General features: G+C 60.8%; 1 protein-coding gene across 4 annotated transcripts in view; it reads right to left on the reverse strand.

Annotated features, from left to right (window-relative positions):
• LOC140912289 (integrin alpha-X) overlaps positions 1–13,607 on the reverse strand; it is a 33,244-nt gene extending 19,637 nt beyond the window's left edge. For all 4 annotated transcript variants that reach the window (XM_073346479.2, XM_073346480.2, XM_073346481.2 and 1 more), the window contains exons 1-17: positions 13,040–13,607; positions 12,007–12,124; positions 11,600–11,694; positions 11,398–11,462; positions 11,001–11,115; positions 10,606–10,733; positions 10,289–10,440; positions 10,053–10,206; positions 8,289–8,433; positions 7,931–8,007; positions 2,407–2,539; positions 2,182–2,318; positions 1,777–1,917; positions 1,254–1,463; positions 567–697; positions 263–420; positions 19–170 (exon numbers count right to left, since the gene is read on the reverse strand). In XM_073346479.2, the coding sequence (XP_073202580.2) occupies positions 19–170; positions 263–420; positions 567–697; positions 1,254–1,463; positions 1,777–1,917; positions 2,182–2,318; positions 2,407–2,539; positions 7,931–8,007; positions 8,289–8,433; positions 10,053–10,206; positions 10,289–10,440; positions 10,606–10,733; positions 11,001–11,115; positions 11,398–11,462; positions 11,600–11,694; positions 12,007–12,124; positions 13,040–13,103 (2,175 nt within the window). In that variant the 5' untranslated portion in view covers positions 13,104–13,607. The remainder of the gene's footprint in view (positions 1–18; positions 171–262; positions 421–566; positions 698–1,253; positions 1,464–1,776; positions 1,918–2,181; positions 2,319–2,406; positions 2,540–7,930; positions 8,008–8,288; positions 8,434–10,052; positions 10,207–10,288; positions 10,441–10,605; positions 10,734–11,000; positions 11,116–11,397; positions 11,463–11,599; positions 11,695–12,006; positions 12,125–13,039) is intronic.
• Positions 13,608–15,676: the final 2,069 nt, after the last annotated feature.

Consider the following 15,676-nt stretch of genomic DNA (forward strand, 5'->3'; position numbering starts at 1 on the left):
CTGGGAGCGGGGTCCTACCAGGACGTGCAGGGCTTTGGTGCTGCAGGCTGGCCTGGTGCCGACCCGCAGGGTCTCCAAGAGCTGCGAGGTCCCGTCGTGCAGCGCCAGGCGCGGGTTGGATTTCCCAGCATCCACCTGGAGCGTGAAGGAGACGCGGGCGCGAAGCGGGGCTGCGGGAGAGCGAGGGAACGGAGGAAGGGACGAATGAAGGAGTGGAGGGGGACCGGGCGAGGGGACGCGCCGGAGGGAGGAGGGGTCTCACCTGGCCCCCCCAGGCTGATCTGGCTGAGGTTGAAGCACAGGGTCAGGGCGACCCCCCTGGCCCCCGCACCCAACCCCCCTGTGCAGCCGGCATCGTCCAGGGGGATCCGGGCCGGATTCAGCGCCAGGGAGCAGGAGACGCCGATCACCGGACGGGACCTGCCGGGAGACAGACGCGCCGACAGTGAGAGCGGGACAGACGGACGCGCCCCCCCGCCCCTGCAGCAGCAGCCCCAATTCCCGCCCCCCTTCCCCAGCACTGCGAGCTTCCCCGCAGCAGTGCCCTCCGCTGGCCTCTCCCCTACCTGAGCAGCACGGCCCGGCCCAGGGCCCCAACAGCCACGTCCGTGAGTCCGTCCCCGCTGAGATCCAGCCGGCCCTGGACGGACTGCCCGAAAAACCGGAGGGCGGGAGAAAGAGACCGGGCGGAGACGCGCTGCGGGGGAGGGGGGAGAGAGAGATGGGACGGTGCCCCTCACTCCCGACCCGCAGCCCCCCGCTAGCCCAGCCCTGCCCCCCAGCCCTGCCAGGCCCCTCACTCCCGACCCACAGCCCCCCGCTAGCCCAGCCCTGCCCCCCAACCCTGCCAGGCCCCTCACTCCCGACCCACAGCCCCCTGCCAGCCCAGCCCTGCCCCCCAGCCCCGCCAATGCCCCTCACTCCCGACCCGCAGCCCCCTGCCAGCCCAGCTCTACCCCCCAGCCCTGCCGGTGCCCCTCACTCCCGACCCGCAGCCCCCTGCCAGCCCAGCCCTGCCCCCCAACCCTGCCGGGCCCCTCACTCCCGACCCGCAGCCCCCCGCTAGTCCAGCCCTGCCCCCCAGCCCTGCCAGGGCCCCTCACTCCCGACCCGCAGCCCCCCGCTAGCCCAGCCCTGCCCCCCAACCCTGCCGGGCCCCTCACTCCCGACCCGCAGCCCCCTGCCAGCCCAGCCCTGCCCCCCAGCCCTGCCAGGGCCCCTCACTCCCGACCCGCAGCCCCCAGGTTTCTCACCTGGCTGTGGGGGTCTCTCAGGGCCAGTCTCCCCGGCTCCCCCAGGAAGATGTAAAGGGCCCCCTGGCCCTCATCCTCCATGGGGGCCCCGATGGCCACGTCTCTCACGCCGTCCCCGTTCACGTCCCCCAGGGGCCCCAGCGCCGCCCCGAACCGGCTCAGCCCGTCCCCCGGGGACCCCCACAGCCTCTGGGTGCATCTCAGGGAGCCCTAGGGCAGAAAGAGACCAGATCAGAGCCCAGCCCTGTCTCCCCCCAGCCCGGTCCCCCCGCCCCACCCCCAGCCCTGCCCTGCCCTCCGCCCATCCCCCTCCCTTTCCTTCCCCTCCCCCCCAAGCCCCAACCCCATCTCCCCCCAGCCTGGTCCCCCCTGCCCCACCCCCAGCCCCCCATCTTCCACCCCCACCCTCTCTACCCATCCCCCTCCCAATCCCTCCCCTCCCCCCCAAGCGCCACCCCCACCTTCCCCCAGCCTGGTCCCCCCTGCCCCACCCCCCAGCCCCCCATCTCCCCCCCGCGCTCACCCCGTCCCGCAGGGCGCAGACCTGGACCAGGCCGCCCCAGCTGCGGTTCTGGTGGCCGGGGGCCCCGATCAGAACCAGGTCTGTCTCGCCGTCCCCGTCCAGGTCCAGGGTGCAGAGCTCGGCCCCGAAGGAGGAGCCCACCTGGGGCGGGGGAGAGAGACAGACGGACGGACGGATGCAGGGTGTGGAGGGGCTGGACAGACGGACGGATGAGGGGCTGGGGGCACAGCCGGAGGGAGGAATGGGGCGGGAGGCACTGGGGGCCTGGACAGACGGGTGGGGGAAGGGTTATGGATGGACAGACGGACAGGGGTGTGAGGTGAGGGACGGACAGGGGAGCGGGGGGCAGATGGATGGGTGTCGGGGTGGAGGAGAGACAGACGGACGGGGGGGCACGATTCTCACCTGCTCCCCCAGGACACTGTCTCCGACCCGCCCCCCGCTGCGCTGGAAGACTCCCACACGCCCGACGTGCCCAAACCGGGGGGCTCCAGCCACGTAGAGGACACGGCCCCCCTGGCGGGCCAGGGCCACGGCATAGCCTGCGGGGGGGGGGAGAGTTAGCATGGGGGGGCTGGGGGAAGGGGGTAAGTGAGGGAGGGGTGTAGAGGGATGGGGGGGGTCACTCACCCAGGTACGAGTCCTTGGCCTCCTGCCCCAGTGAGGACTCATTGATGAAGTTGGCGAGGAGGGGGGCTCCCGACCACTCCTCCAGCCCCCCCGCCCAGTCGTAGGCCCCCACCGCCCCCACCACAACAGCCTCCTAGGGGGCGGAAGAAGAGAGACAGAGAGAGGGCTGTGAGGGACCCAGGCGTCCTAGCCTGTCCCCCACCCCCTCTGCCACGCGGGGCCCTGCCCTCCAACAGCCCGTAACCCACCAGTTCCCCCCCATCAGCCCAGCGCTAACGAACGACCCACAAACATTCATGAGCCCACATGACTATGAATGAGGTGAAGCCTTCCGCATATTAATAAGCTAAAAGAATGATTAATGATGGGAAACAGGATATTACTGAGCCAAATGAATATTAATAAGGGGAAATAGTCAGACGATTAATGAGCCACAATAATGATTCATGACTGGATTGCACCCTCAGCAAGTTCACAGGTGGCCCCAAGCTGGAGGGAGAGGTAGATACGCGGGAGGGTGGGGACAGGACCCAGAGGGACCGAGACAAATTGGAGGATTGGGCCAAAAGAAATCGGATGAGGTTCAACAAGGACCAGTTGTCCCGGGGTCCCCGGGCGATGCTCAGGACCTGCTCCCTATGGAGCCGGGCAGGACTCGGGGGAAGTCTCCTCTCGGGGAGCAGCCTGTCTGCAGGACACACAGCTCCCCCGGCTCCACCTTCCTGGGTCTGACCCCGGAGCCTCCAGCCTCCTCTGCCCCTCCGGGCGCTTCCCACAGCCAGTCCCCCCAGGCGGGGTCCTGGGGAAGCCAGAGGGTCCTGACCCCCAACTCCGCAGTCAGACGGGACTCTCAGCCAGCCAGGAAAACAGAAGGTTTATTAGACGACAGGAACATGGTCTAACACAGAGCTTGCAGGTGCAGAGAACAGGACCCCTCAGCTGGGTCCATTTTGGGGGGCAGTGAGCCAGACAACCCCGTCTGCCCTTCACTCCATGTCCCCCGCCAGCCCCAAACTGAAACTCCCTCCAGCCCCTCCTCCTCTGGGCTTTGTTCCTTTCCCGGGCCAGGAGGTCACCGGATTCCTTTGTTCTCCAACCCTTTAGCTCTCACCTTGCAGGGGGGAAGGGCCCAGGCCATCAGTGGCCAGGAAACAGGGTGTCGGCCATTGTCTGTGTCCAGACCCCTGCACACACCTGCCCTCTAGGGCTCTGCAACGACCATACACCCTTATCCCACCACCTAGAGACTTAAGAACTGCCTAGGGGAAACTGAGGCACCCCCACACTATTCAGAGGAAACATTAAGAACAGTCCCGCTTCGTCACACAAGTGCAGAGTCCTGCACTTAGGACGGAAGAACCCAATGCACAGCTACAGACTAGGGACCAAATGGCTAGGCAGCAGTTCTGCAGAAAAGGACCTAGGGGTGACAGTGGACGAGAAGCTGGATATGAGTCAGCAGTGTGCCCTTGTTGCCAAGAAGGCCAATGGCATTTTGGGATGTATAAGTAGGGGCATAGCGAGCAGATCGAGGGACGTGATCGTCCCCCTCTATTCAACATTAGTGAGGCCTCATCTGGAGTACTGTGTCCAGTTTTGGGCCCCACACTACAAGAAGGATTTGGAAAAATTGGAAAGAGTCCAGCGGAAGGCAACAAAAATGATTAGGGGACTGGAACACATGACTTATGAGGAGAGGCTGAGGGAACTGGGATTGTTTAGCCTGCAGAAGAGAAGAGTGAGGGGGGATTTGATAGCTGCTTTCAACTACCTGAAAGGGGGTTCCAGAGATGATGGGGCTCGGCTGTTTTCAGTGCTGGCAGATGACAAAACAAGGAGTAATGGTCTCAAGTTGCCGTGGGGGAGGTCTAGGTTGGATATTAGGAAACACTTTTTCACTAGGAGGGCGGTGAAGCCCTGGAATGGGTTCCCTAGGGAGGTGGTGGACTCTCCTTCCTTAGAAGTTTTTAAGGTCGGGCTTGACAAAGCCCTGGCTGGGATGATTTAGTTGGGGATTGGTCCTGCTTTGAGCAGGGGGTTGGACTAGATACCTCCTGAGGTCTCTTCCAACCCTAATCTTCTATGACTCTGTGACTATTCTATATTACCTAATCCTCACCACGCTAACCCCCACCCGGCCCTCTGATGCCTGGGCCATCGCTGCAAACTCATGTGCAAAGACCCAGGATGCGAACGACCTCTGAACCCCCCCCCCCCGAGGGGCGTGGGGAACGGGGAGAAACGTGGGGTAACGGGAGCAGGACGTCGAGCCATGAGCAAAGCCGGGCACCCGAGGAGACATGGCAGTTCAGAATCAGAAGCTATCACATTGGAGATGACGGGCACTCAGCAGGCGTTTGTCGGAGATCCTCGAGGAAAAGGGAGGTTCGATTCGCAGGGCAAAACCGATTTGCTGTCGGGGGGTTGGCCAGGAGATGCAGATTTCTGGGCGCTGGAGGGGAAGTCGACGGCAGAAGAACATGGGGTGGGAAAAGCTCATGGTTGGACGCGGTGGTTCCCTTGGGTGGATCTCAAGGGCGGGTCGTCCACAAAGAGATGAGCAGGGGATGGTGCAGAATGGGCGACCGGGGTGCAAGCTGCCAGTGATGGAGATGGAGGAGGAGGAGGAGGAGGAAGAAAAGTATATTAATGGCCATGAGCGAACAGGAATGGAGAGCGCCTCTCCACCAGGAAAAGTCTCCCTGAGCTATTGCTCGCAACAGGGAAAGACACTCAGGCATCTGCTCTCCGCCACGGTGAGGACGTTCTCCAGATGGTCAAACGATTGGACGCTCCGTGACAGGGAGCAAAATGAGGTGGCGAACGGGGGGCCCCCCCCAATGCAAGACGAGCCGAGGGGGTGAGGTCGGTACAGACCTGGCCAGCGGACACTGGAGAGACACATGGGCCCTCGCAATGATCACGGATGGAAGAGGACCGAGCGTAAGGCCAAAGACTCGGCACGTGGACTGGACATTGCGGGACCCCCGAGAGACCGATTGGCACGACAGGGCGTACAGCTGTGAGCTTTGGAAGAAAGCTACAGAAGTCACCCACCCCGAAGAGGGAAGTGGGAAGAAACCAGAAGGTGCATATTTAACATTGACCCATAACTAACATGATCAATGAGAAAAGTCGACCATGAATTAGAAAATGATGCACAGTCATGAAAACCAATGAATAACAAATGAGAAGATATTAGCGTCAATGTAACGAGGAAACCGATTTTAGAGACGGGGCTATAGTAATCGCATGAGACACTCGTCAGTAACAATAAGCAAATCTCATTAAACAGCTGTTAATATTAATGAGAACGATAACATCATCGAGAGCAATATACGGCCGCTGACCCCGGCAGTTTGCTAAATCCGTGCTCCCCCTGACATAGCTTTTCAGACATGTGACTGTCGTCTCACGGAGCGTCGTTGTCTCATGGACATGAATATTAATAACCAATAACCATAAATATGAATATTAATGCAAAAAGGATCATGTCAATGAGGAAACATGAACATGAATGAAAACCTGCCTCAGTGAGACAAAGTATTTAGCAAACTTCATATCAATGGGAAAGCCAGCTAGATAAATGGGTATATATTAATATGAGAATATTATTAAAAGCAGTGAGGAGATAGATAGATGAGGGGGTGTATGGGGCTAGATAGATAGATGAGGGGGTGTATGGGGATAGATAGATAGATAGATAGATAGATAGATAGATGAGAGGGGTGTATGGGGATAGATAGATAAATAGATAGATAGGGTGTATGGGGATAGATAGATAGATAGATAGATAGATGAGAGGGGTGTATGGGGATAGATAGATAGATAGATAGATCGATAGATAGATGGGGTGGATGGGGATAGATAGATAGATAGATAGATAGATAGATAGATAGATAGATAGATAGATAGATAGATAGATAGATGAGAGGGGTGTATGGGGATAGATAGATAAATAGATAGATAGGGTGTATGGGGATAGATAGATAGATAGATAGATAGATAGATAGATAGATAGATAGATAGATAGATAGATAGATAGATAGATGAGAGGGGTGTATGGGGATAGATAGATAGATAGATAGATCGATAGATAGATGGGGTGGATGGGGATAGATAGATAGATAGATAGATAGATAGATAGATAGATAGATAGATAGATAGATAGATGAGAGGGGTGTATGGGGATAAATAGATAGATAGGGTGTATGGGGATAGATAGATAGATAGATAGATAGATAGATAGATAGATAGATAGATAGATAGATAGATGAGAGGGGTGTATGGGGATAGATAGATAGATAGATAGATCGATAGATAGATGGGGTGGATGGGGATAGATAGATAGATAGATAGATAGATAGATAGATAGATAGATAGATAGATAGATAGATAGATAGATAGATGAGAGGGGTGTATGGGGATAAATAGATAGATAGGGTGTATGGGGATAGATAGATAGATAGATAGATAGATAGATAGATGAGAGGGGTGTATGGGGATAGATAGATAGATAGATAGATCGATAGATAGATGGGGTGGATGGGGATAGATAGATAGATAGATAGATAGATAGATAGATAGATAGATAGATAGATAGATAGATAGATAGATAGATAGATAGATAGATGAGAGGGGTGTATGGGGATAAATAGATAGATAGGGTGTATGGGGATAGATAGATAGATAGATAGATAGATAGATAGATAGATAGATAGATAGATAGATAGATAGATAGATAGATGAGAGGGGTGTATGGGGATAGATAGATAAATAGATAGATAGATAGATAGGATAATGTTACTGTTATCCTTATTAATATTCAAAGTTCTTATTCATAATAATTCCCCTGGATATTAGGAAGTCTCTTGGCAGTAATATACCACTTTATATTAATGTTTCTCCTCCTTACTATCAAGGTATTAACACCCCTGAGAGGCTGTTCCTGTGAACGAGAGGTCGGCGCACCGCAGGCTAGCGAGGACTGTATCCACGAGCAAACCAGGAAACTCTTGCTAGGCAGGAGAAACCCCAGCCTACCCGTGGGAACCCTCACCCTGGCGTTGGGACACGAATCTCCCCATCCCTGCGTTCCCCTTCCCAGTGAGCGAGGACGGTCAATGACGGTATGAAATGTTGCCATCAGTTAGGACAATTATCACATGGATGGTGCTTTATTAAAGTACATTCTGACTTAGGAATCATTATAGCCAATTAATATGGTTAGAAATAGGAAGGTTGGCAGAGGAATGATTAATGGTAGAAAGAAAAGGAGGACTTGTGGCACCTTAGAGGGGCTGTTACTCTGAAACCTGTGATTAATGGTAACGAGCCCAGCAATAATTGGCGTGTTCATAGCAGGGTGGCTGGCTCCACTTTGTGGTGGGACCGTGTATTACACCTGGTCCGACTACAGCCCTGGGGGGCTCTCTGCCCCTGCCCCCCCAGCTGGAGCTCGAGCCCATGGACCGGGCTGGCCCCCCCCCAGGGTGCACGGGAGGGGGGGAGGGTTTCTACCCACCGGGGTGAGCAGGGCGCTGAATCCACCTTGCGACAGCTCCAGATGGAACGAGCTGGCGTTGGAAACCTGGGCCGTCCCTGGGGGGAGGAAAAAAGGCGGTGAGACCCGGGCGGGGAATGGGACCCAAGCGTCCGGGTAGGGGTGCTCTCCACCCCAGCACTCCCAGAGGCCAGGGTGGGGAACAGGACCCAGGCATCCGGGTAGGGGTGCTTCCCAACCCAGGACTCCCAGACAGCGGGACGTGGAATGGGACCCAGGCGTCCGGGTAGTGGTGCTCCCCACCCCAGCACTCCCAGACACTGGGACAGGGAAAGGGACCCAGGCGTCCGGGCTGGAGGAGGATCTGTGGGCCCCGCACCTTCGATAGCGAAGATCTTCTCGCGAAGCTGCTCCTGGATGGTGCTGAGGGCGGAGAAGCTCCCGACCTGGAAGACGTTCTCAGCCCGCGAGGCGATGGTGTGCAGCTCCTGGCGTGCCTCGGCCTTGGAGAACGCCTCGCCTACCTGGAACCGGGGGGCAGGGAGGAGAGAGACCTCCAGGAATGGGCTCCAGACCCCCTGGAAACCCACAGGCCCTTCACACGAACACGGAACCCCCCATGGTCCTCCAGAACCCCCCACCATGCTCTAGAACCAACTAGAACCCCCGGGGATGCCTCACAGACATGCAGACAGCCCCTAGCATTCTCCAGAGCTCCCCACCATACTCCAGAACCAACTGGAACCTCCTAGGACCCACAGAACCCCACAGACCCATCACCAACACCCAGAACCTCCCACAAATCCCCAGAACCCCTCAGATACCAACAAACCCTTCCAGATCCATCTACACCGCCTCCCTGAACCTCCCCATCCATCAGAACCCTCCAGAACCCTTCCAGCCCCCCACCCCCACCCCAAGCCCTGCCTCGGCCTATCCAAACCCCAATCCAGAATCCCATACATCCCTCCCGGGTCTCTTTGGGAATCTCCCGAGCTCCTCATTTCTGGTCCAGAACCTTTAAGGAACCCCTAGATCCTGCAGGAACCCAAAAACTTTTGAGGAACCGCTCGCAACCTAAAAACACTGACTCATTCTCCAGGACATCTTAGCACCCTCCAGAACCTTTAGGGAACCTGCAGCGCCACTTAGCACATGCCAGATCCTTCTGGAACCCAAAACCGTCAAAGAGCCTCCAGAACCTTTGGGAATCCAGAACTTTCAAAATATCCACAGACAACAGGCACATTAAGTGCCCTCCAGAACATCAGAGGACCCAAACCCTTCAGCGAATTCCCATAGCTCATTAGCATCCTCCAGAACCTCTCAAGAACCTCCCAGAACCAATCAGAGATCTCCAGAACCTCTCGGGAACCAATTAGAACCTCTAGAACCTCTCAGGAGCCTCCCAGAACCTCATGGAACCTCTCAGGAAACTCCAGAACCTCTCAAGAACCTCCCAGAACCAATCAGAGACCTCCAGAACCTCTCGGGAACCAATCAGAACCTCACAGAACCTCTAGAACCTCTCAGGAAACTCCAGAACCTCTCGGGAACCAATCAGAACCGCACAGAACCTCTAGAACTTCCCAAAAACCATCCAGAACCTCCTAGGAACCTCCTGAAAACCATCCAGAACCTCTCAGGAGCCCCCCAGAACCTCTCAGGAACCTCCTAAAAACCATCCAGAACCTCCCAGGAACCTCTGAAACCTCTCATGAACCTCCAGAACCTCTCAGTAACTGATCAGAACCTCCATAAACCTCGCAGAACCTCTTGGGAACCAATCAGAACCTCACTGAACCTCTCAGGAACCTCCTAAAAACCATCCAGCACCTCTCGGGAGCCTCCGAGAACCTCCCAGGAACCTCCAGACCCGCTTGGGAACCTCCTAAAATCCTCCCAGAACCTCTCAGACCCGAGAACCTTTAAAGAACCTCTCGGTTCCCCAAACCGTTAAGGACCCTCCAGAACCGCTTAAAACCCCGAAACCTTTAAGGTCTCCCCAGGAGCGCTGGGCACCCCGAACCTTCCAGGAGCCCCCAGAACCCAGAAGGCTGGAGGAACCCCGGGAGTTTTTCGAAGCCCCGCGCACGGCGGGGACTCTCCAGCCCCCTGGCCGGCTCCCCTGTCCCCGCCCTACCCCGATGGCGTAGCGGACCAGCCCCTTGCTGTCGGCCGCCCGGATGGCCTTGGGGAAGAGGGCGCCGTCGTCGGTGGACTCCCCGTCGGTCAGGACGACCAGCAGCTTCTTGGCGTGGGGCCGGGCGCCGTTCTCGGGGGCGAAGGTCTGGCCTCTGCGGGGAGAGCGGGCAGGGTCAGCGTCGGGGGGGGGGGGAAGCCCAGCTGCGCCCCTCCCGCCCCTGGTGGGGTACTCACACCACGAAGAGGATGGCCGAGGGGGTGCGGGTGTTGCCCTTCAGATGGGAGAAGGCCTCCAGGTCCTGCTCCACGGCCATCGGGCCCTTGGCGGCGTAGTCGGCAAAGGTGAAAACATGGTGGATCTCGGAGGAGAACTGGACCACGGCGATCTGGGGGGGGGGGCAGGGGGGGCAGCAAGGGGGGAGATTATTTAAAAGAGCCGATTGTCCCCGGCTGCCCGGCCCCTAACATGTCCACAGACGGACGGACACACGGCAGGGCTCGGCCCCTCCAGCGGGGGGTGCCGGGCCGGCCGGCCGGACGTGGGCCCCCACCTGGATGCGGGGCCCCGCCAGGGCCCGCAGCAGCTCCCGGATGAATTGTTTCATGAGCCTGAAGTCATCGGGCTGGATGCTCTGCGAGTCGTCATATAAAATAGCCACGTCCACCCCCGAAATGCACTCTGGGGGGGGTGGGGAGGGAAGAGAGATCAGCCCCCCCCAGACCAGCATCACCCTCCCACAGACCCGCCCCGCCGGCCAGCATCAACCCCCCCCCACAACAGATCAGCCCCCCCCACCCTCCCCAGTTCCCCAACTCAGCCCCCCGACCGCAATGGCTGGAGCCACCCCCCACCCCAGCTCAGCCCCGGCAATAGATCCGCCCCTCCAACTCACCCAGCTCAGCCCCCCACCCCCACCAGCTGCCCCCCCCCAGCCCCGCCCCCCACCTTGGCCGGCCGGGTGCAGGGCCCGGGGGGGGCGCTCCCAGCCCCCCCACACGTAGCAGAGCCCCTGCAGATACACGTTCTCCTCGCAGCGCTGCTGGAGCCGGGGGCCGCAGGCCTGGGGGAGGGAAAGGGGGGTCACCGGGGGGGGACCCCACTCCTGCACCCTTCCCCCCACACCCCTACAACACCCCATCTCCTGAACCCACCTGCACCCCTCCCCACCTCCCTTGGCCCCTCCCTCCACAGCCCCACCCACATCTCTCTTTGCCCCTCATGGTGGATCCACCACCCCCAGTTGCCTGCCTCTTCTCTTCCACCCCACAGCCCCTCCCCTCCTTAACCCTGCCCCCACCCCCAGGACCGCCCTGCCCTATATCGGGGTCCCGGGGTGACTCACAACGATCTGGGACCTGGAGATCTCGTCGGAGGCGAGCGCCAGCCCCAGGGAGACCGGGGGGATGTCTGGGGGGGACAGAGAGAGCGTGAGAGAGAGATTCCCCCCCAGGCACCCCCAATATCCCACATAACCCCCTGTCCCTCCCCCACCACTCATGAGATATACTGGGGGGCAGTGACCCCACCATGCGCCCGTCACTTACCGGGGAGGGGGATGGGCTCACAGGCCCCCCCATGATAGGAGCAGCGATACAGGGCCCCCGTCCCATTCCCTGCCAGGGGGGCGCTCACCACCAGCCTGGGGAGAGATGGGTACAGACAGGATAGGGGGGTACTTTGATCCCACTCCCCTCCAAGAGCCGGGGAGAGAACCCAGGAGTCCTGGCTCCCAGCCCCCCCACCCCTCCCCTAACCCACTAGCCCCCACTCCCCTCCAAGAGCCGGGGAGAGAACCCAGGAGTCCTGGCTCCCAGCCCCCCCCCCCGCTCTAACCACTAGACCCCACTCCCCTCCCAGAGCTGGGGAGAGAACCCAGGAGTCCTGGCTCCCAGCCCCCCCCCCCGGTCTAACCACTAGACCCCACTCCCCTCCCAGAGCCGGGGGCTCTCACCAGGAGCTGCCGTTCGAACGCATCTGGACGACCCGGTAGCCGAACTGTGCATCAGCGTCGCCCTCGAAGACGGTGGGGTTCTGGGTCTCGATGCTGAAGGCCTGGGAGGGGGCCAGCCCTGGGGGGGCAGAATGGCAGGGCACTGCTGGGGGAAGCTCGCAGCGCTAGGGCACTGCAGGGGGTGGAGGGGGGGGGGAGACCAGACAGGCAGGCAGCTGACGGGGGGTGGACAGGCAGAGGGGAGAGATGTGGGGGGAGGCACAGATGGATGGAGCTGGGGGGGGGGTCCGCTGGCTTCCTACCCCAGAGCTCACAACCCCCCCACCACACCGCCAGGCTGCGGCCCACCCGCCTGACGCCCCGGGCAGAAGAGAAATAAGAAGGGGGGCCCAGCACCCCCGGTGTGGGGGGGGAAGGGAAATGGGAGCACGTGGAGTCCCTGGGGGCGGGATTTACACAGAAAACCCAAAAAACACCAGGAAAAAAGCCCTCGAGGGTCACAGTGAGAAGCGGGAACAAAAACAGGAAACAGGGACCAGGGGTGAGAGCAATCGCTCAGGGGCCTGCCCCCCCCCAGCTCTGTCGGTGCCCCCTACTCCCGACCCGCAGCCCCATGCCAGCCCAGCCCTGGGCCCCCCAGCTCTGCCGGTGCCCCCCACTCCCGACCCGCAGCCCCCTGCCCCCCCAGCTCTGCCGGTGCCCCCTACTCCCGACCCGCATCCCCCTACCCCCCCAGCCCTGCCGGTGCCCCCTACTCCCGACCCGCAGCCCCCTACCCCCCCAGCCCTGCCGGTGCCCCCTACTCCCGACCCGCAGCCCCATGCCAGCCCAGCCCTGGGCCCCCCCAGCTCTGCCGGTGCCCCTCACTCCCGACCCACAGCCCCTGCCCCCCCAGCCCTGCCCCCACCCAGCTCTGCCGGTGCCCCCCACTCCCAACCCGCAGCCCCATGCCAGCCCAGCCCTGGGCCCCCCCAGCTCTGCCGGTGCCCCTCACTCCCGACCCGCAGCCCCCTGCCCCCCCAGCCCTGAGCACCTCGCAGGAGGTTTAGCGTGAGCAGAGCCAGGAGCAGCGGTCGCAGTTTGGGGTCCGGCGCCATCACTTCTCTCGGCCCCGTGTCCGGGGTGGGTCATGTCTTGTAGACTCATTTCCTTCCCCCGCCGCATCACCGCCCCTCACCGGCACGGGGCCATGGCTCACTGGGGTAGCCCAGGGGACAGGCCGAGCTGTCAGTGCAGATGCTGCCTGCAGGGGGCGCAGCGGGGCCGCCGTGGGGCAGGGAGCAGGGCGGGGGCTCAAGGGTGGCGCTGCGGGGCAGGGCGTGCCATGGGGCAAGGCAGGGGGTTCAGCAGGGGGTGCTGTGGGGCAGGGCGTGCCATGGGGCAGGGCAGGGGGTTCAGCAGGGGGTGCTGTGGGGCAGGGCGTGCCATGGGGCAGGGCAGGGGGTTCAGCAGGGGGCGCTGTGGGCCGGGGGGGGGGGGGCCCTGGTGTCACTATGGGGCTGGCGTGTCGATTCTTTATCTCCCGGCTGCAGGGGCGGATGTGGTCTGGCCTCAGCTCCCAGCCCTTGGCTGGAGTCACTTCCCCCCAGTCCCACCCGGGCTCCACGCTTAACCCTTCATGTCCCCCCTGCAGCCCCCCCACCTCCTGAGCCCTTCCCCTCTCTCTGAGTCACCCCCCCACACACACTCATAGGGCACTGTTGGGAGGAAGTTCGCAACTCCACAACATTCTGCTGGAGTGGGTTAGAGTGAGGGGGGGGTGTGGGTGGGAGCCAGGACTCCTGGGTTCTCTCCCCAGCTCTGGGCGGGGAGTGAGGTCTAGTGGTTAGAACAGGGGGTGGGGGGCTGGGAGCCAGAACATAAGAACTAGGTCAGATCAAGGGTCCCTCTCGCCCAGTGTCCTGTCTGCCGACAGTGGCCAGGGCCAGGTGCCCCACAGGGAATGAACAGACCAGAAAATTATCAAGTGATCCATCCCCTGTCGCCCAGAACCAGCTCCTGGCAAACAGAGGCTAGGGACACCCTCCCTGCCCATCCTGGCTAATAGCCATTGGTGGCCCCGTCCTCCATGAATTTATCTAGTTCTTATTGGAACCCTGTTGCAGTCTTGGCCTTCACAATGTCCTCCGGCGAGGAGTTCCACAGGTTGACTGTGTGTTGTGTGAAGAAATACTTCCTTGTGTTTGTTTTAAACCTGCTGCCTATTCATTTCATTGGGTGACCCCCTAGTTCTTGTGTGATGAGAAGAGGAGTCCTGGACTGACAGGGCTCATGCCCCTCGGCTCCATGAAGCCCCTGGGAGAGACCCCCCTTCGGCGTGACAGCCCTCCGTGAAGGTCACTCTCTCACACTGGGGTAAGGCCCTGCCGCCGCCTGGGACCGCACCTCTGAGCTTTCCCTGCCCACCTGGCTCTGCCGTGGCATCCCTCAGCACCGTATACGTCGGTCTCTCCCGTGTCCCGGGGGGCCTCCGGCTGCTCCCTCCCCAGCCGGTCACCCAGTATCATCCCCCCCCAACAGCTCCTCCCCTGTCCTGTCTCCCGTCCCAGGTAAACAGGGCGCTGGGGCCCTCTCTCCTCTGGCCTTTGGTCCCCTCTGGCTGGACCCAGCAGGTCAGGTCACCGGAGTCCTCTCTTCTCAGCCCTTTGTCCTCCCACTGGCCCGAACCGGCTGACCCCCGCACTGGGGGGGCCACTCAGTCACCAGGGTCCCCCACCTCCTGCTCGTTGTCCAGGGTCCCAACTGCCGGTCAAGGTCACACCTCCGCTGTAACAACAAACCTCCCACCACCTCGCTACACACCGGGAAACTGAGGCACAGCCCGCACCCAGGCAAGACGCTAAGAACCCCCCCCCCCCACCACCTCATCACATCTCTCCCCGCTTCGCAGGGTCAGTCCAGCCAGTGACCTGGGGAAGATCAGGCCCCCCTCTCCGGGACAACGCATCAGCTGTAACGTCCGCGCTCCCCTTCACCTGGACACCCCCACGTCATCATCCTGGGGGATCAGACGCCCCCCTCGGGCTCAGCATTGGCCCCTTTCATCCGGTAAAGCCCTGCCCTGCATCTGAGCTGTCCGCTGAATGCCATAAAGGGTGTGTCCAAGTCTGGGTTTACCAGGACCGGCCCCATGGTTAGAGCCTCCTCCAGCGTCCCCCTTGCACAGCTCGGTCCAGACCCCCTTGTCCGGCTCCCCTGCCATGGGAGCTAAAGTGGGGCACGAACCTCCAGTCCCCTTTGAGGCCTGGGCCCGCTTCCTGGTTTGGGGAACGGGCCAGTCTCTGATCCCCTGCACCTTGGCCGGCTCTGGCTTCAGGCAGCCGCTCCCCAGCTTGGGGCCCAGGTCCGACACCTCGGCCAGCCCCACCAGCATGACTCTCAGCTCTCTCCGGGCCCTGGGCCGTTCCCCGGGGACTGTGAACAGGGGAAACCCCCCTTCCCCTACGGGCAGGGCCCAGGCCGGCTGGCGCCCGGCTGCGGGTGCGACGCAGCCCCTCTGATGCCTGCCGGCGAGCAGGGCTTAGCGGGGCAGAGAGCCAGCTCCTGTCTCAGCGGACTCACTTTCCCCTTCTCCTGCCCACACCCACGGCCGCCCCAACATCTCCCCAGCTCCACCACGTCGACATGGTGCTGACCTCGCGGCCCAGCACCACTCACCTCCTTCTGCCGG

The sequence above is a fragment of the Lepidochelys kempii genome, chromosome 6 (genome assembly GCF_965140285.1).
Source record: "Lepidochelys kempii isolate rLepKem1 chromosome 6, rLepKem1.hap1, whole genome shotgun sequence".
NCBI lineage: Eukaryota > Metazoa > Chordata > Testudines > Cheloniidae > Lepidochelys > Lepidochelys kempii.